Here is a 19434-nt window from a genome sequence, read left to right as displayed (position 1 = left end):
CTTCATGATAATAATGACAGGATTGTTTTATGTGTCATTTAGATAATTTAGTAGTTTATTACCTTTATTAGTTAAAGAAGTACTAGTATAGCAAAATTTAAGTTGCCCAATTACAGTGAACTGTGAATCATGACAAATTAATTTTAGAAGAAAGGACTAACTATTTCTATAATCAAAGTTACCAGCTTTTACAATCTTTGGAATCTATAGCCTTAATCAGGATATATGAGCGGTAACTGTATCTTTGTGGCTTTCAGGGACATTGAAGTTGAACCGAGACGACATTTTGGCAAAGGCATGCCAGGGTCGTTGAACTCATCGGTGAGGTCACGCCAGGTCAATGCCTCCTTGAAAAATGACACTACCCTGAAATACAACCACCCCTGACAACCTCCCTTTGTCAAGTGTTGGCTGTGCCAAATTCTTCAAAGGCATGGGGTCGTTGAACCCAAGCCTCATGGTGAGGTGAAGTCAGGACAATGCCCCGAGTCCCGCCTCAACATGTCAGTACCCCAATACAATTACTAGTAGTAGTACCTCTTGTCAATTGTTCCGTGGCAAATTCTTTAAAAAATTATTGTCCCTGTGCAAAAAGACTGTCTTATCCTCCTGGTCCACAGACTGACATATCTATTCGTCAAATCAAAAACAAAACCATGGGATCCGGGGTTAGTCAGCGCTCACAAAATTGAGAAAGATTGCGGCTACATATTTTAGGGCACGTCTACGTGGTTTCATCAGTTCTGCTGCATCCGGGCTTTCCTGGCCCTCCTCTTGGCCTCAGTGGTAGCTATTCTCTCAGCTTCAAAAGTTGTGACGCTGTATTAGTTATGACGCTGTATTATCAAATAATGTGCTATTTACTACTAAAGACGTCAGTTTTTCAAAGGATTTACAGACAATGCTTAATGCTTAACGTTGAATTAGAGCGAGAACGACTAGGACGAACGGTGACTATGAAATAGCAGTGACGCTACGCCTCAGGGAAAAGACAGGTAGACCCTCATGCATGTCCTTCTATGTAGAGCATGAGCAGACGTTTCAATTACACGTAACTCTAGCTGGACTGCTCAAACAAAGGAGGTTGCTCAAATTAAATTCAACGTAGACTGTAATCGGTGTATTCTACATAAAGCGTAAATTGCCCTTGAATTGTTATGAATTACTTAGCGGAAAACAAAGTCGGCCTGCTCGAATCAAGGAGGTTAAGATAGGATAAAACCTCCATGCTCGAATTGAATACTATCCTGATCGGCGTTACAAACACATGGCCCAAAAGCCACAGCGTAGCTCCCGGTATTCGCAGCCGAGTTTAGCCAGACCGAATAGGGTTTCCAGGCAGAATCCCCCCATGCACACCCTCATGCATGCAACTCGACCAGCCTGCCATTATAAACGGCATCGACGTGTATTTACTAATCTGAAAGCAGATATCCATTTGAAGATCTTTTGGGAGATGAACACAATCAACGTTGGTGGAATAAAAACCAGTTTACGGAGACATTTACGGAGTTTTTCCTGAACTGAACTGGTATTCTCTGTGTTGTTTACATTCTGTCGGTTACCTTACTTCAGGAGACGTGCTTTACCGACACATGATTGAGTGTGTTTTCCAGTCATTTGCCTTGAACCCTCCATCAACAGCCAATAGCGACTCCGGTCATTGAACCCCCTTGTCAGCTTTCTAGGTCATTCACATCAAATTGGGGCAGGGGAAATACTGAAAACGGGCGAGGGGGGTGGTATTATTATACTACACAAATTACGTCCCTAGAGCAATGAATACATTTTCAATTATTTTGTTGACATACTTTGTTGACCTAGAATGCTGTTGATTTAATTGTATTCATCAACCCCACGTGTGTTTTTGCCGCGTTTTTACTCATGTACGACTTGAACACCCCTATCCCGCTGGAGTGGTGGTACAGTCTACTAGGTCAGCACGTTGCGTGGAACGTTCTCAGTTCAGATGGCTCGGTACAAACAGTTCCTGCGAATCTGTCAGCAGTGGCCGCTCGACAGCACCAAGGAAGGCCGAGACATAGCCGTGGCGATACGACAGGGAGTTGCCAAAGCCTTCAAGGAGGGGGAGAACACACAGGTAGGGATGTTTAAACCGGGTTTTTAGATTCGACCTTCGGGAGTAAAAATGTTACACAACTTACGGTATGTAACATAATTTTGCAGGGTATGGGGGAGGGGGGCAACTGGGGGGAAATTATAGGTCCGTCGCTCGTGTATGTACATCAACTGATGTAGGTCAACTGTCTGCATGTAGGGCAAAAAGACGCGTATTGTGTGCTACAAAAGGAGGAGTATATTTTAAATTGAATCTCACGTCACATGGTTCTAGATACTTCAAAGCACATGTCTCAAGCAAGAGAGGGCCGAGCTAGAGCTTACTTTACTTTAGAGCTATCTGCAAATTATACATAATTGATACTTCATACAGGATATCATAAGGCGTCTGCCTGTTACTAGCATATCCTGGTCTTCGCTCGTTCACACAGCATACTTGCACCCTTCCCAGTGCTCACCTAGCTATAGCCTAGTCTCGAACTGGTTTGAACCGGTATGAAACAGTTGACAAATATTTTACTAATCTGTCACAAAGACATGAAAGAGGGCCTTTGTTTTTGATAAGTATATGAGTATAAGTATATTGTCTAAGTTGACTATGGCCTCCTCCGGCCAATCCGCAGGTCAAAAATCCAAATGCCTTCAGTTATTTGTAATTTTTTTCCACAAAAATAAAGAAAGGTAAGAAAGCAAAGTTTCCAAGGGCATTTTTGTGTATGTCTGGGGTACCAGTCACTGGCCTAGAAAGAGGACATTCACATTGTATTTGCATGACCTGCTTTGAGCTGATCAACAGAAAGGGGCAATGACCTACAGTAAGGACAAGTCCGGATTGGGTTTCAGAAACTCCATCAAAACAACTTTACTTAAAACATCACAATTCCAGTGTGTGTTTTTGGCATGCCAGCCCCAATTTGTGACAATGTGTAAAATATAACTGTTCTTTGCCTATCTCTTATTGACACTATGAGAGAACATATCTTTTGATATTCAAATAGTTCCTGACATCTATGCTCCAGACAAACACAGCTTTGTTTGCATGGCCTGTCCTTTTATCTGGGTTATTTTGCTGACCCAGACAGCTCACATGGTCAGGAGTGTGACCAGAAGTTGTTTTCAATTTCAGACAGTCCATTCTTTCACTTGACCTGGTAAAACTTTCAACAATCCTGTTCGGAGACCTCATACAGTCATACCTCCATTAGATGTAAGAGCTGTTGTAAATTTTTTGTTTCGTTACCATCACCAAGAAGGTTATGTGTTGGGGAGCGTTCTTGTTTGTGTGTGTCAACACAATACCTGGGTGATTGTCTTGATATTTGATACCTCGATAAGATTAGATTTTGGGCCCCTTATGTGCATGCACGTGGCTAGCCTGGAAACCAGATCCTTTGCACCATGCAAACCCCTTTTGCCAGGGAAGGCCTAGTAGGGGATAGAGATGGCACCTGCGCTAGCTGGTCTCTCTTGGCAGCGGATCTGTAATATCTATCGATCCAGAAAATTAGGGGCCATGTGCTATAGCTAACTGTGGCCGCGGGGCTAGTTGCTTCCCCGGCTGAAGGATTAGCAAGTGGAGCGCAGTGGTCTGGTACCCAGGCTACTTACTGGCTCGCTATGGTCCTGCAGCAGAACCTCCGTTTTTTAAATATTTTGATCTGAAGATGCACATTGGTATTTTGAGCACTGTATAGTGATATTGGGATATGTTTTCACTCATGGAATGAATTGTCCAGAAATAGTACTGGTACACATCTAGCATCATTAGTCTTACTCTTAGCACATCAATGTTGATGATCCGAAAATAATTTCATCAGGTTGGTAGAACATGGGATATTTGGAGTTTCTTTTTACACAACCAGGAATCTCACCTTCTGACGTTTCGATGTCAGACACCGAAATGTCAGCAGGTGAGATTCCTGGTTGTGTTAAAAGAAACTCCATAATCCAATGTTGACGATGTCTGTTTTTGTCAAAAGCGCTAAAGGAAAGCATTTTGCCTCTGTTGTCTTTAGGTGAACGCTGCTGAATGTGATCGAGTCTACACCAGTCTGGAGAGGCTGAACACCGGACACTGGAACAACAAGGTAATCATACAGGCTGTACTACGTAGGTGCCACTGCTACATGTCAGGGTTGGACAAGTTTTTAAAAAAAATTAACTCGACCAATTATGGCTACACATTTGTGAAGGTTAGATATCCAGGTAAACAATATATAAAAAGAATTCAGACTCTACAACTGGATAAGAATTGCTGTCCCAGACGCTGAAGAAGATCTAGAGTGATGGATGTCACTCGAAACGTTCGGAAGTAAATCTCTGAATTCTTATCCAGTTGTAGAGTCTGAATTCTCTTTATATAATTATGGCTATTCTAACATATAGGGTCCTGTACTCTATAGGGCAAGTATATTTAAAAATCTTCTGACTCCAACCAACTTTTCACTGGCCCCAACTTTGAATGACATATTCAGGGCTTGAAATGCGGTGCACATAATTTCAAGAAGACCTGTGAAAAGACCTGCCCTGGTGCAAGTTACTCATGTAAATTTTCACTCCAAATGAAGAATTGGTACTCAACTACACATTAAGTTGGCACTATTATCGTATTCCCATTTTGAGCCCTGCACTGGGCAATGCATCTCTGACCTCTACCCTATATGACACATCTGCTGCACTATGTGCACGTGTCTGTAGTACAGTGTGTTCCCAGGGTGCATGTGGCTACATGTTGATGAAGAATGACAGGTTGTGGGAAGTGGTCGTTCAAGTTTTCCAGGCCATGTGATCTGATAATCCGGCAGTTGCAACCAAAATTGTGGCCTTGGTACTAGTATAGGATTACTAAGTATGCTATGATTATGATATATTCCTATTGTATACAATTCTATATAATTTGCCTCTTATTCCTGAATGCAAACACTGAAGAATGAGTTAATTGTTTCAAACTGACTCATGTTTGTTGTTCACTGTCAGTATCCCAGAAGGAAACCCACCACCTTCACAGGGCTGACCCTGGAAGACTACAAACTAGTTCTGGCCTCAGGTAAGATCACATGTAAACACTCCCATGTCAATAGACTGGCCCATAGGTAAATGAAATCGTAGTACTACTAGTAGAGATCTTGAATGTCTGGCTATAGGTTACAATGACCTGCAGCTGATACTCATGTAGGTAAATTAAATCGTAGTGGAGATCTAGAATGTCTGGCAGGTTACAATGACCTGGAAATTGGAAATTGTAACTTTAAATCTGATATACTTAGTAGTTCTGGCAGGTACCCCAACACTGCCACATTCAAGAAATGGTTGATTTGATTAATATTTTAAAGAGGGATGTCCCTGTGCTCAACTTGTAGCAGCCTCAAAGGTGAGCTCCTGTTTCCAATAAGTTGGTAAGTTGGAAACCCTGGTTCAAGGCCCAGCATTGGGACATACTGGTAAGGGCTGCACTGTCTTTCGGGAAGGGACGCAAAAAGGGGGACTCGCATTCGATTAGGTGCCGTGACTTAAGCTCGTTAAAGGGGAAGGGTTAGCAACCCCTCCCTGTGAAAATATCCCCAGTAACTGAAACAGCAAAAAAACATGTTGCCCTACGTGCCACTAGGCACTTCAAGGGTCGGAAGGAACAAACGTACGATCAGTAATCCCCGAGGTGCACACATCAGATATATCCAGGTGTTCAAGACATTCTTGAGAATACCCTCTGTATGGTCCCACACATTCACATTGTAGCAGGTAGTTGGCCCCAGGATACAGGTGGGGCTGTGTCGCTCTATTACTAGTACTGTAACTAGAGTCCAGCGAGAAGAATTGTTCCAACGTTCCAGATTTGCCTTTGTAAGTTTGTTTAAAAACTGTATTTTTTTCTGTGACTCATGTATCTTCTCCTAACAGCTAGCCATGTGTTGCTTGAAATCTGCTCTTCACTCGGCCTTCAGTGTAGTGCCCTATCAAAACTATGTGCAAACATGTTTACTTGTTTTTCACCTGAAAACAGGTATTACTGTAAAATAGGAAACGTCTGTGGTGGTTGTATGTTTGCGTTTTTTGCAGTGATCTCTTCACTTTAAACTTAAAACCACCAACAAAATTTGTATTGTCTTTTGCCCACCTACTGCCTTGTTTCAACTGCGAACTTGAACCATTTTCTCCTTGCCGTGCAATTAAATCCCCTGAACATTTTCCATCTCACAGTATCCGAATACAGAAGGTTGCGTGAGTGACCTTGTAGAGCTAGACCTTTGCCATTTTCAGTACAGTTGAAAGCACTTCAGATATTTGACTTTTGAGACCCACGAGACTAATTATTTGACATGCGCTTGTTTTTTTACTTTATGCTATACTTGTTGTTGTGGAATCAATTGGGTTATTGACAATATGCAAGTTTTTATGGGTGCATTGTGAGAATGTTTAAGGCCAGTCAGTCTTGTTCAAAAATTTTTCTGGGTTCTTTTTTTTTATTTTAACCTAGGATTTTGGACTGCCGATGGCTTAGGCCACACTGACTTGATTGTATTGTTGACATCTGCGCTTGCATCAATTTCTGGAATTTTCTTGTATTATCTATACTTGCTGAGCAGACATATAATTAAAATCATCAAATAACTACTATTAGTCTATTACCCAATCATATTTTCCTAAGACACTTCCCCAATTAAAACATGAATGAACACCCCAATAACAAACAAAATTTTTTTTTTTTCTATAACAACCCCTGCTACATTGTGTCCCAAAACAAAGTTTTTCTTGAAGCTGCTCGGATTTCGAGTTCCCCCAGTTCTTGGCCCATTGTTACAGTGAGATCTGAATACACATGTATTGTGTTTGTATAACTGTCTGTATCTTCATACTATGTATGCAAACTATGCATATAGGCATACTTTGATCTTGATAGGTGCAAAGTGTGTGCAAAGCTTTGTTAACACTTGGAAGTAACTAGGCCTGTTGTTATGCGTGACTTCCAGTCCTGATTAGTCCTGATATGCAAGACAATAGCTTGTGTGCTAGACATCGCAGATCTGCTTTTTGAATAACAAAAGAATACTGCTAGCTGATTAGGAGAGTACTAGTATATAAAGATCAGAGCCTGGGAAGACAGGAAAGCCACTGTATGAGAACTGATTGTGTGTGTCTGTCTGACTCTGAGTCAAGTTTCTGGAATATTTGCTGAGTGGAGAGTCTGATTGTCAAAGCTACAGAACGAGTGAGTATGGTATGTTAAAAGTACATATTGCAATTTCTGATCAAGGAGGTTTGAAATCTCTATTAGACCTCCTTGGCCTGATCTAATATGTTATAATGTTCTCTTGTGAATTGCTTATGCTAGCTATAGTAGTAAATCTTCAGTGCATGCTAGTAATACAATACAAAGCTTTCAAGCAACACCTAGCTGTTAGAAAAAGATATGTACGTGTAGTGGAATACATTTTTTTTAACACATTTTTTTAAAGAATGGCAAATTTGGTACCTGGGAACAATTCTTCTCACTGGACTATAGTTAAAATTTGTGTATTAGAGAGTCACAGCCCTCCCTACATAGCCCGGGGCTTGAGCTATCTACCCCAATGTGTGGGAACTTAAAGAACTTAGAAGGCTTGTATATTATATCAACCTCCTTGTTATATCTGAAATGCACATACCCTGGGGATTACTAATGCTGTATCTTTCGATCCCTTTGAATTTACCAGTTACCAACAAATTTGGAACCAGGAGCTCAACTGTGAGGCTGCTACCAGGGACATCCCCTTTCCAGTCATAATTCAATTAATTGTGTGTTTATGGACAGGAGATATGATCAATATCATCAAAGTCTCTGAATTTTCTGTCTTCAGTTTCTCATGTATGTTTCGAATTCTGTGTTAAACAGTGTTTCCCTCCCCACCACAGAGTCCTTGACTGACATGCAAGAAACCAAGAAGTCCAGCTGGCAACGCATCAAGGAGAGATTCTCAGGCCAAGAAGACAGCAAGGACGTCTAGGAAGTCTACTTGTGTGCTTGTAGGGAAAGGACTTTAGAAAGTTAGCAAATTTAAAGTCTAAGAGAAGGCTTGTAAGTAGAAGAGTTCTTCAGTTCTGATGTGCCTTTGTTGATTTACTTGTAGGTATTTAAACTTTAAGTACATAAAACTCAACCTGTCAATCAAAAGTTACTACAGCACTATTAACAGTCTTCTGTGTGAATCTAAATCATGGCTGTGAGACCCAAGTTGCTGACGTTAGACTGTACAAACACCCTCTTCAAACTGAAGAGAACGCCAGGCACCATCTACGCGGCCGTGGCGGACTCCCACGGCATCCAAGTGGACTCCGCCAAGCTGGACTGCGCGTTCCTGAAGAACTACCGGGAGCAGAGTCAGAGCTACTGCAACTTCGGCTGCAGGAGCGGGATCTCCACCAAGGTGTGGTGGACCGACCTCGTCAAGAAGACGCTCCTGGACGCGGGAGTCCCCAAATCCAAGGCGCTAGACGCCGTGGCGAAGCAGCTGTTTGACGAGTTCAGCGGAGGAAAGCACTGGGAAGTCTACCCGCAGACCAAGGAAGCCCTGGAAAACATTCGCGACAAGGGGGTGAAACTGGGTGTCATCTCCAACTTCGATGAACGACTACAGGAGGTGCTGGTTGACCTTGACCTTTGCCGCCTCTTTGACTTTGTCCTGACGTCCGTGGACGCCCAGGTGGCCAAACCGAACTGTCGGATTTTCGAAATAGCCTTACAGTTGGCCGGTGCCGAGCCGTCGGAAACGGTTCACCTCGGTGATAACCTCGAGCTCGACGTGAAGCCGGCACTGTGCCTTGGCATGCACGCCATCTGGATCAATCGGAATAACGTAGACGTTCCACCCGAACTGTCGGAATGCGGGAACTTCCATGCGGTGTCCAATATAGAGGAGGTGGTGAAATGCATCAAGAAAAGGCGGGAAAAGCAGACGCTGACTGGTTAAGATTGTTACATTTGATTACTAACTTCCCCCCTTTTCACTAGAGGCTGCGACCGCTGAGCGAAGATTCCAACAAATTTGATAAATAAAGAACAAATTTTTTACATTTCATAATCATCAGCATTTGGGAAATAGTGTGGAAGTTAAACAAACATCACTACTAGAAGACTAGCCCCCTGCTGTAGTGACTTGCACAAATGTGTGGCCCAAGGGCTACAGAAATGGAGATGGGCGCCACCCCTATGCGTCTTATCAAGACGTCTGGAATACTTTAACTTCATAATATGTTTTGTTGTCTATACAATCATACTTTTATGTCCTGTATTCCAATTATGAAATCAGGACAGATCCAATTTTGGTTGTTTTGCTCAGCTATCGCAGTCTAGTGGAAAGGGACCTTACAGATAAGAAAAAGATCCATTGTTAGTTAATTTGTTACTGATAACTAACCTCACATACTTCTGTGCCAGTACTGTGTATGATTGAACAAAAGCATTCTAACCAGGGTGTCGGAGCCCAATTATACATGTAAGAATTAGGTGAAAATTTATGGAGGTTTAGATTTTCACTTTGGGACGTTAGATGTGCCTGGAACAGGTAAAATGTGTTAAAAACCCTTGCATTCTTGTAGTCAATATTTCTTTTGTGTGAACAAATATTTCTTCACATAAGGAAGATCATATAGTTTGATCAAAATGGTGTATTGATTACAAAATGTAAGACAAAAAGAGGGAGGGTAGCTTATAATCTTACAAACGTTGATTACAGTTAGACATCCAGGTAATACGATACCCCAAATAGCAGTTACTCAGGCAACTGGATATGATTTTGGAAATGGAAACTGGATATAATTTTGACCGTTTCTAAGATCATATCCAGTCGCTTGAGTAACTGCTATTTGGGGTTTAATCTTGCACGTTGTATGTGAAGCCTTTAGATATTCCAATGTGCCATAATTTACTGTTATTTAGCCATGTTATGTTATATTATGTGACACTTGTGAGGTATGTATGCTTGTACTGTAGAGTTTCTTTCCAATATTCCTATAGGTACAATTTTCTGAAGATCTCTGCCTTCAGTAGCTTCAGTACTTGTATATTGTCTACTGAGCCACACTCTTGTCTTCCACTGTTTGTCTCAGAAACGTAACACATCTACAAACGTAATTTTCTCTGCATCTTTTTTTCACCATGCCATGTTAATTCATAGTTTTAGATCTCAATTTCGAACAATTCATTTCAAACTTACATGTGAGTCTGATTTTTTTTTATCAAGGGAGTTATGGATATGGAAACTTGAATCTTAACATTGGGTTATGGGATGAGAATGTTTAAAGATTGTGAAAGATGACACTAACTTAGGCCACACCAATTTAATTTCTTGGTAAACAGATCTTTTTCATTAATTTTAGCAACAAAAAAAATCATGAAAACTGAAGGCTGGGGTGAAAACTTGCACCTGACCCTGTTCACTCCCTGAAACTGTGTGCACCAAAGTACAGACTTTCCTCTGAGATTCTGTTTTCATGTTGGACAGTTTTTTAAAAAATCCGTTAACCAAGAAATCAAATTGGTGTGGCCTTAGGGGTCTTAAGATTAGTTTGTAAGCATTTTGTGGGTTATGACATCTAGAAGAAAACGGTGCCTACTATGTAAGTACTAATGTAAGACCTGTATTTAGCTATAGTGTATGGTCTTTTTCCCCACAAATGCATCACTGACACGTAAAAAGATAGTCGTTAATGCGGACATGATCTGTTATTGTACAACACAAGCTACCTTTAAGTTACTAAACACGGTTGAAGGTCAAAGTGATGATGTTTTGTGTACTAGCCTAGGTACAGTACTAATTGAGACAAGGGAGTCTGGAGTTATGTATATGGCATCATACACAATTCTAATATCAGTGAAATACTAGTGAATGATTTGTACATTTATTTGTTCACTTTGCAAAGGTGCTTTGTCATCTGTATTCTCCATGTAGATTTGTTCTGGAATTAGTTAAGAATGATAGCAATTGGCTCTATAAAATGTGGCATTTGGACTAAAGTTACATTTAACCCAGAGGGGAAACCTTCAATATAATGACTAATTAAGGTTTCCCCTCTGGTTTAAATGTATATGGTGCCGTTCATCCTTATTGTGTAATAGACAAGTTGCTATGACCACACATACTTTACTTTGGCAACCAGCTAGCTTTACTTAACCCACTGTATATTTGTATGTTAAACCGTTGCTGCTGCTTATTTCTGTGCCATTGATTATGATAGAGATGTCAAACTCATTTTTCTCAAGGTATAGTCTACTAGATAACGACGTCACTGTACGCATAACAGCTTGGACATAACATGTATATAACAAGCAACAAAGTACTGATGCAAAAACAGTGGGCAATCTTTTGTTTTGAAAGCAGGTCTCTATACTTCAGCCAGCTATATGACAGTACCGCATTGACTGCTAGGATGCTGAAATACGCACAATCCATGGCTGTCTTACTGCCCACAGTCACACTGTAGCCTTATAATGGAGTCTCTTCCCTTGTCACTTCTAGGACTACATATCACATTGAACTGTTGATGGTAATAAAGGTTGAGGTATGAAATGGTGTTTTTCGATGTTTGTTTTTTTACAAATGAGCTCTAAAACTGAGCTCTAAAACTGAGACTGCACTTATGATGTACATGGCTTCTGTATCTGTATAGCTGGTATAACTGCCATTCGGCTTAACACGCCAGACTTATTTTACATGTCATGCACCATGGTGTCTGTGAGGGTAAGAGGTATTCAATGAAATAAAGGGAAATTATAGCCTGAATTCAATCAAGCTCCTGTAACGGCTCGCCGCCCTGTAACCGCATAGCCGGACAGCTGGAGTTTGCATTACTAGTATACAGACTAGGGAAAATAGTGATAATGAAATATGGACACAATAATGAAATGAATGTGTCAACTTTTGGAATTAGCTTTAATAACAATTTCAGCTTGCTTGCCAGAATGAAGTGGAGAACATAAAGTGACCTTGTGACAAGCAGGTCATGATGCTTTGGAAAAAGCAGGGTTAGGTAGGAGTATTAAGTCATACACATCTATATAAGTAGAGCAAGATTAATAATAGAGAACTCATCCGTTGTACACATTGTCTTCAACTATGATTTATTAAAATGGGGGTTTCGATCTAAGTTGTCTGGGCGATTGGTGCAAACGTTGCGCAAATCATGTTAGAAAGCATGATATGAGACTTGGCATAAATGTTCTACTCAACAATAGAAACCATTCTATGGGTGGAGCCAATAGAAACCTGCTTTTACATGGCAACTGTTGCCAGGTGACTTCTTTTGCTTGGCAACGAATGCCTTAGAGAGCCAGTGTCTGCATTTTCCCCAATACATTGTATCTTTTGTGAAGTATGATTATAATGATGATATTCGAGGTGATATAACTACGTTGCAACATCCGTATAGCCCACTATAGTACAAATAATGTTGGTTAGACACAGCTTATAGCATAATGTAAAAGGGAAGTGTTCGCGTCGATTTCATTTCGCGTTTGAGACAACGGTGGTATAGACACACATGAGACAATGAGAACCTTCGCGGTGGTTTTAATTTCGCGGTGAAGAGGTCAACGCGAAAACCGCGAACAATTTTACCACAGTAATGCGCAAGCCAACACGAACAAGAACAGGCCTACAGGTCCCGAGTTGAACACTGTCACGCCGTCACTTCCGTTTGCGACGTCAGTGACGCCGCTTACCGTTGTGACGTCAGTGACGCCACTTGCGTTTGCGACGTCAGTGACGCCACTTCTGTTTAAATTTGTGACGTCAGTGAACCTGAAGACGTGGACTTTGTCTTCACCGTAGGCAGGAATGATGGCCTCGATGTTTCCGTCACCGTCGACGTCTGCAGCGGAGACGCCACCTACAATTCCTGTGGTCGCCAGCAGGGGGCGCTTGTCGTAGGACCAGTCTGCAGGGTCTTCGCTACTGGGAACGAGAAGGTAGGCATGCCTGTCGTCGTCCCCAGACAGAAGGATGGGCGGCTTTTTCTGAGCGCTGTAGTGTCGAGGGGAAAAAGATATAGATTTACAAACGTCACGGCTTTATTCTGAATATGCCATTTTCTTTAGGGCGACGAGGATTTGCAAAACCTGATTTGCTCTTAGAGAATGGAATGGAAAAATTATGTGCAAGTAGGCTGGCCTTATACTACTTATATTACAGGTTTCTATCTTCTACGCAACCTTTAGTGGAGTACATTTAGTTTTCTGAATTACACTGAAAGAGAAAGAGTGTTTCCCCTTGAACTCTCGAAAAACGGCCACGACCGAAGAGTATGTTAGTTTCAAGGTTAAGTAAAGTTGTTTTTTTGAATCCGCTAAATCCGGTATTGATACCTGGTTAACTTGAGTAGTGTGGGCGACCCCGGCGTCCCTTTATTCTGCGTCTCGGGCCCTGGGACAGAGAACCCGCTGGCGATGACGTGTCGTTCCCAGGCGCCGTTGCGGAAGTCGTCGGGGATTTCGTAGACTCGGACGGTTCCGTTCGTCTCACTGTCAGAATAACAATATCAGCACGTCGGCAGAACGTAAGCGTTTAATGTCGTGTTCGCGTGTTTAATTAAGGTTGATGTCTCGTATGTAGGTTCATTTAGTTGTGTCGAAAATGCCGCGAACCGGACTGTTACTCCGATGCAACGCGGCGGCTAGGATAGGTTTCAGTAGCTGGCTAATCACCGTATACGTATTTCGTGCTGCCAACGTGCTATCAATATCAAATGTCCAAACACAAGAAGTAAGCAATAGCTAATGCTGTGAACCAATGAGATGAATTGTTACACCTTATTTGCCCAAGAACGCTCCTTACCTACTCGTCACCACCAGCAACTCGTCTTTTCCGTCTGCGTTCACGTCGGTCACCTGCCAGGACGAGACCAAGACAACGTCAGATACGTGCTTCACAAGTAGCTTACAGGCCACATAGATTTGCGACACTGATTTCGACTGATGAAGTGTAAGAAATTAATTAAGAAAACGGTGTTTCACAATTTTTTTTTTTAAATCGCAATTTCAGGCGGCAAATTGGCGGCGATTGGCGCTGACTTAAACCACTTTGCGAATGTCTTTCGCAAGAAGGCGCAGCCCAGTGCCTCAGTCCTAAAGGTCTTTTGAATTTGCTTTGTGGCCAATGACAAGGACGCAATATGCGGAATATCTTTTAACAAAAGACAACACTGAAATCATGGTTCCTCTCATGTTTACGTAGATTTACCTGCACGTCGAAGTACCGCTCGCCGTCGTCGTCAATGATGGCTGTCCTGATCAGGGTCGTGTCCGTCCACTCGTCACCGGGGTCTGCGGGAGGGAAGGAAAGATGTAGTGTCACTCGGATCTCAATCGTTAACACATAGTGGAACTCAAACCGCCATGTTTATGAAATGTAGGTTAAGGTAGTCCTATAGCCTCTTGAGGCCGTAGGGCAGTGGTGGGTTGGTATTCACCAGCACTGTGCCTAGGGCACGGTATTGGAAGGCGGAGCCGGCCAAACCCTTTCTTTCCACCGCCTTTTACTTCCCCGACCGAAAACAGGTACCCATTTATGCAACCGGGGGAGTGAGGAGAATCGTGTTAAGTGCCTTTCCCAAGCGTACACCATCGGTGGCATGTCACGGTATTCGAACCCAGGACATCTGGGTTCTGGACCACAATTCTATTATCTGGACTACAATTCTGGACCAAACGTCCTAACCGTTGCGCCAACACGGCGCCACCCGTAAAGTTATACATGTAGTGGAACTCAAACTGTGCCATGGTTAGACTTAGATTCCCCCTCTGAAAAAAAAAGATAAAGGAAGGGAAGCGGGGATCTCTTCTGTGTATTCACAGCTTTACCTTCTTTACTTAGTTTTACCTTCTGCATTACAATGTTATAAGGCTCCACTATGCTAGTTGGGGCTGGCACGCAGTGTGTCCCAGCAGAGCCTGATCAGGGCGGGGAATCTGTCCAGGCTGCCGTTCAGGGCGCGCTAATTTGACAGGTCCGCCAGGCCTGGGTTCTACATCTGGAAAACTGTAGGGTTCTAACACTGTATAACCCTCCAAACCTTCGTGAATTACTGCCTTCTGCCCCCCTCCCCCTTATGTTATCGTCGAATTTCTAGCCAGAAAAACCCACCAGACAAGGAAATATCAAAATTGCATGTTTATTCTTATTTCCACGGGAAAGAGGATTCACATGGCTGTTTGACTCCTGACTGGTAAACGCAACAGCGTGTATTATAGACCCAAAACATGACGATGTTTTCGGTAGAAGCATGCATTTACCTCACCGAGTCCACCATCTTGAATCGCATAGAATTCTGGGTGAAAAAACGCGCTGTATCTAAGCAACAGACTTTACTGAATTTCCTAGAGATTAAATTCACGTGACAGGTAGGCGGAGCCTCAACCCGGGCTTCTGGCCGAAGTCTGGAGAATGACCTGGGGGCGGGCTAGCCTGGCAGCCTGGGCTCCCACAAGGATTTCGTTAATTGGAACAAGAGGTCGGGTCTACTCGGGGGTCTACTAGTAAAGCGGGGCAGTCTGCATGCGGTAAACATTGTAATGGTCCAGACGACTTGCAACTTCCCGCCAAAATACTCCGGACAGAGGATCGCCAGTTTCTCCACACCTCCCACGGGCAGTCGGACAGCCACGGACCTGAACTCCGGCCCCTGGATGAGAACGTGCGCTGGCCAGTTGGGAGTCTGTAGGCCGCCGGACGCTGGCTGCTCAAACCAAACTAGCTGACCTTGGAATGTCGGAGGATCTGGGCAGAAAAATGGGTACAAAGGATGCCGACTCAAGACGAGTAATAAAATATATTAGTTAAAACTTAAGAATGAAAAGGTTGGCGTCGCGGTGGCGCAGTGGCAGGGTATTTGGCCCCAGAACCCAGAGATTACCGGGTTCGAATCCGGGGTTCCCTGATTTGTCCCGTTGGTGTTGTGCCCTTGGGAAAGGCACTTAACTAACTTTCCCCGCTTTACTCAGGTGAAAATGAGTACCTAGCTTCGATTAGGGACGTCCCTCGGATAGGACTTTAAATGGAGGTCCCGTGTTTGAGGAGAGCAACACCTCAAGCACGTTAAAGAACTCAACACACTTATCGAAAAGAGTAGGGTTCCTTCCCGGTGTGTGTGGATCATATAAATCTGTCCGGATATACAGCTTGTACTCTTCAGTACAAACCTGGTGTGTTACGCCTTGATGCGCAATACAAAAAAAAAGATACACGTGTGACATGAGAAGATTTGCGCACTAACCCTCATGTTACACATGGCAATCACTATGACCTCTTTGCCGCTAGACTAGTTTGTTTTGTGAATGGAAACTTTTCGCACGCTCAGATCAATTTGACGGTGACCAGACGATGTCAGAATATTTCCTATCATGAAGAAAACGGAAAATACGATGGACTATCCCTATTTGTACTCTCCAAGCCTCAAAAAAGTCAAACCCAGCTTGTCTAGATATAGCCAACTGTAGTAGTTAGTAGTCTCATTATTAATTGTTACAACAACGTCAGTCACAGTTCACTGTCACATGTATGGTTTTCCCTATATTGTTACAATGAACTTGCAATACAACTTAACTTATCATATGCCCCGTTTTTTGTTGACTCTCTCCCATAGAGCCGACAGGAAACGAGGTATATGATTAGAAGGTCACAATCTTCTCCCACCACCTACTTGGAGGAACGATAACAAATGAGAATCTCGCCACTACAGCGTCCAGACGGCCGTCGCCGTTCATGTCGATCCACTGCGCCGCGCCGGTGTAGGACCACAGCTCCTGCAAGGGGGCGCTCGAGATCACCACGGGATCACCTGGGATGGGAACATGTCCGAAAAAAGAGAAATATAAACTGTAATATATATGTGATATATCCAAGCAGAGAAGTGGGTCCGGCTGGTTTTGACGCGTTTTTAGGCATAAAGAAGACGGGTCAAATTAGATCTAGAAAGGCTAAAAACGCCTAGAAACACGTCATCATCATCATCAGTCGGCTGCATCACTTAATATTTTGACAATAATTGTCATTATATATATGACAATACATTACGTTAGGGACCGCATTATTAGCAGCGACACCTAGCCTGCAGTGTGGAATAGTACCAGTCAGACAGTCACCGAAACGTCGGCTGTTGTTGGTTGTATCCTGGTTGACTTTGCCGAGAAGTCTATGTTTTGATGCTTGTTGTTGATAAAAAACCTTGGTCTCCTAGGTAATCCACAAGTTTTATTAGCGCCCATCAACCGTACGTAAACAGACCGTGTTTGGCACAGGTTGGCAGGTACCTCTGCCCCACTGCTAGTGTCAAGGTCAATCATCTTGGGAAAAGTTCAAGGGTCAAGCATGGTGGCAGAAATTGAATTGAACTCGATATAATGTTAATAGAAGACTGTCGATTCACCTTTTCGATTTAATGACGCCAGGGATAGGTTAGAATTCATAATGGAGGCAACTTTTTTCGCCAAGTTTTTTTTTCTTTGCACGCTCGCATCAGTTTTGGGGTGCCCAGAGGATGCCATCCACATGATCAAATCAGTATGGCCTAATATTGCGTACACAGCTAGCAATGCACACGTACAGCAACATTGCAAACAATGGGAAAAGTAATGTATACAGTAATATATTAATGATCACTTGTTACCAGAACAATTCAGAGGCTCGTGGCCAGGCCCACCTACCTACGTTCCCCGGCCACCCCGGTATCAGCGCCACGGACCCGTTGTTCTTGGGCGGGAAACGGCCGGAACTAATGCACACCACTCCCGATTCAGCGAAAACGGTCTCTGTGTACAAAAAAAGAGAGATAAAGATAGTCCAATAGCCATTTTTCAGGCCGCAGGCGCAGTGGGCTGTTATCCTCTATGTCTTGGGCACGGTATTGGAAGGCGATGACGAACCCTCTACCTTCTTTTACCTCCCCAACCGAAGTTAGTTACCCATTCTTAAAAGTGCATTTGCCAAGGACACAACGTTTACCAGATCGCATGCAGAAATGCCCAGAATCGAACCCGCGACCTCTAGCCTAGCGACTCTGCTATTCGACGCTAAAAGGTCTCTGTGGTCCAAGGCTAAATAAGAGTACGATTGCAAGTTTGTCATCCTTAATCTTGATATTGTTCAGAAAATAAGTAAAAAAAGTCCTCTCTTGTATATTGCCATTGTGATGATGTTTTGCACAAAAACGGGCAATCATACTGAATGAACAGAGTAGTACAAAGTCTTCTGTTAAGAGGGGCCCAAAATCGACTTTGACCTTCGCCTGCCCCGAACACGTACCAACATACCTAATCAGCATATCACTGCAATCCATCCAGAGGTTCTAAAATTACTTAGAGCTCACTACAAATGTCCAGAAACACAAGAATAAAGCAAACAAACAGGCATGCCGAAAAACGATACTTCCATTCTTCATGGAGGTAATAAGCTTAATTATAAGCCAACATGAAATCATATACAATTCGGGTTAGTCTAATCGTGAGAAGTAGCCAGATCATACATGTGCCTTCATGGTATGTAAGCGGTATTCAATTTTTTTCGGCAACTCAAGACTGTCTTTTGTCAAAGATTCCCACCAACGCCAACTTACCAGGCACTAAGCTGACTTCGTTTGGCCAGACGAAAGCGTCACTGATCAGGGAAGGTTGTATTTTGTCAGGTTCGTTAATTGTCCTCCCGACATCGTGCACCCCCCAGACGTGGTCGATGCTGCCTGGCACCACGCTGAACGATGATAGCAGCAGGTCATAGACATCAGAGGACTGCGGGGATTGCACAAGGGAGGAGAACGCCGGGAAGGCCACGGGGAAGGTTCCCAGCTCCTGGTAGTCAACACAGGTCGTGCGGAGGGGCAGGGAGACAGCGATGTAGGAAAGCAAGTACAGAAATGCACGAGCCATGGTGAACACTTGCCAAACCACGTCACGTGCACCGTTGTAGCAATGAGTGATGCAGTAGTGTGCAAAGGTCATTATTATGATTTGAGGTGTTTCTAGTGAGTGTCAATGACTCAGGATCAAACAGTACACACCGGCTAGACTGTTGCTCAGTAATCTTACAGTACGTGGACTTGGTATGTATACAGGTGGTACATACAATGGAAACATCACGGTGACAAGGTCTGTGATAGATATTACACTGTATAAGAAACTTCTCAAATACTATATATAACTACAGCTGGTATTGCCGATACGCAAAGAGCCGAAGAAAAGGTATTTTGCCTATATCTGGACAATAAAGAATTGAATTGAAAATTGAATTCAGAAGAAAACTTTAGACTTGGCAGAAGAAGTGCCTTTGACTTTCTCCCTATGCTAGTTTTTTTTTTAAAGTCTGTCCACTCTGACATGTTTTCCCACTGTCACCG

The 19434-nt window shown here is 43.0% G+C and overlaps 2 protein-coding genes across 4 annotated transcripts; one reads left to right on the top strand and one right to left on the bottom strand.

Moving 5' to 3' along the window:
- Positions 1–1921: 1921 nt before the first annotated feature.
- On the top strand, positions 1922–10186 carry LOC136434432 (ubiquinol-cytochrome c reductase complex assembly factor 2-like). Of its 3 annotated transcripts, XM_066427227.1 has the most exons (4): positions 1922–2101; positions 4095–4166; positions 5056–5125; positions 7969–8151. In XM_066427227.1, the coding sequence occupies exons 1-4, from the start codon at positions 1970–1972 to the stop codon at positions 8058–8060; spliced, it is 366 nt and encodes a 121-aa protein (XP_066283324.1). In that variant the 5' UTR covers positions 1922–1969; the 3' UTR covers positions 8061–8151. The 3 variants fall into 3 exon arrangements, with proteins under 3 accessions (XP_066283324.1, XP_066283322.1, XP_066283323.1); XM_066427225.1 differs by lacking the exons at positions 1922–2101; positions 4095–4166; positions 5056–5125 and adding an exon at positions 7177–7285 and having other exon boundaries at positions 7969–10186; XM_066427226.1 differs by lacking the exons at positions 1922–2101; positions 4095–4166; positions 5056–5125 and adding an exon at positions 7183–7294 and having other exon boundaries at positions 7969–10186.
- Positions 10187–12588: 2402 nt separating this feature from the next.
- LOC136434745 (uncharacterized) lies at positions 12589–18967 on the bottom strand. Its single transcript, XM_066427786.1, has 8 exons — positions 18658–18967; positions 17750–17854; positions 16717–16884; positions 15687–15824; positions 14289–14371; positions 13884–13936; positions 13415–13570; positions 12589–13073 (listed from the first exon to the last, which is right to left on the bottom strand). Exons 1-8 carry the CDS (start codon positions 18965–18967, stop codon positions 12665–12667), a joined length of 1422 nt encoding a protein of 473 aa, XP_066283883.1. The 3' UTR covers positions 12589–12664.
- Positions 18968–19434: the final 467 nt, after the last annotated feature.

This window comes from Branchiostoma lanceolatum, chromosome 5 (assembly GCF_035083965.1).
Source record: "Branchiostoma lanceolatum isolate klBraLanc5 chromosome 5, klBraLanc5.hap2, whole genome shotgun sequence".
Classification (NCBI taxonomy): Eukaryota; Metazoa; Chordata; class Leptocardii; order Amphioxiformes; family Branchiostomatidae; genus Branchiostoma; species Branchiostoma lanceolatum.
Note: the sequence above shows the minus strand (reverse complement) of the source record. Positions and strands in the feature narration are given on the sequence as shown.

What these genes read in the sequence shown, in the direction of transcription:
- LOC136434432 (XM_066427225.1), top strand. Translation starts at nt 8,271, where the DNA reads ATGGCTGTGAGACCCAAGTTGCTGACGTTAGACTGTACAAACACCCTC.
- LOC136434745 (XM_066427786.1), bottom strand. Translation starts at nt 18,967, where the DNA reads ATGGCTCGTGCATTTCTGTACTTGCTTTCCTACATCGCTGTCTCCCTG. An exon ending in CGAAGTCAGCTTAGTGCCTG is followed by an intron (nt 17,855 to 18,657) that starts GTAAGTTGGCGT and finishes TTTTGTACACAG; the next exon opens with AGACCGTTTTCGCTGAATCG. An exon ending in TTGCTGGTGGTGACGAGTAG is followed by an intron (nt 13,571 to 13,883) that starts GTAAGGAGCGTT and finishes TTATTCTGACAG; the next exon opens with TGAGACGAACGGAACCGTCC.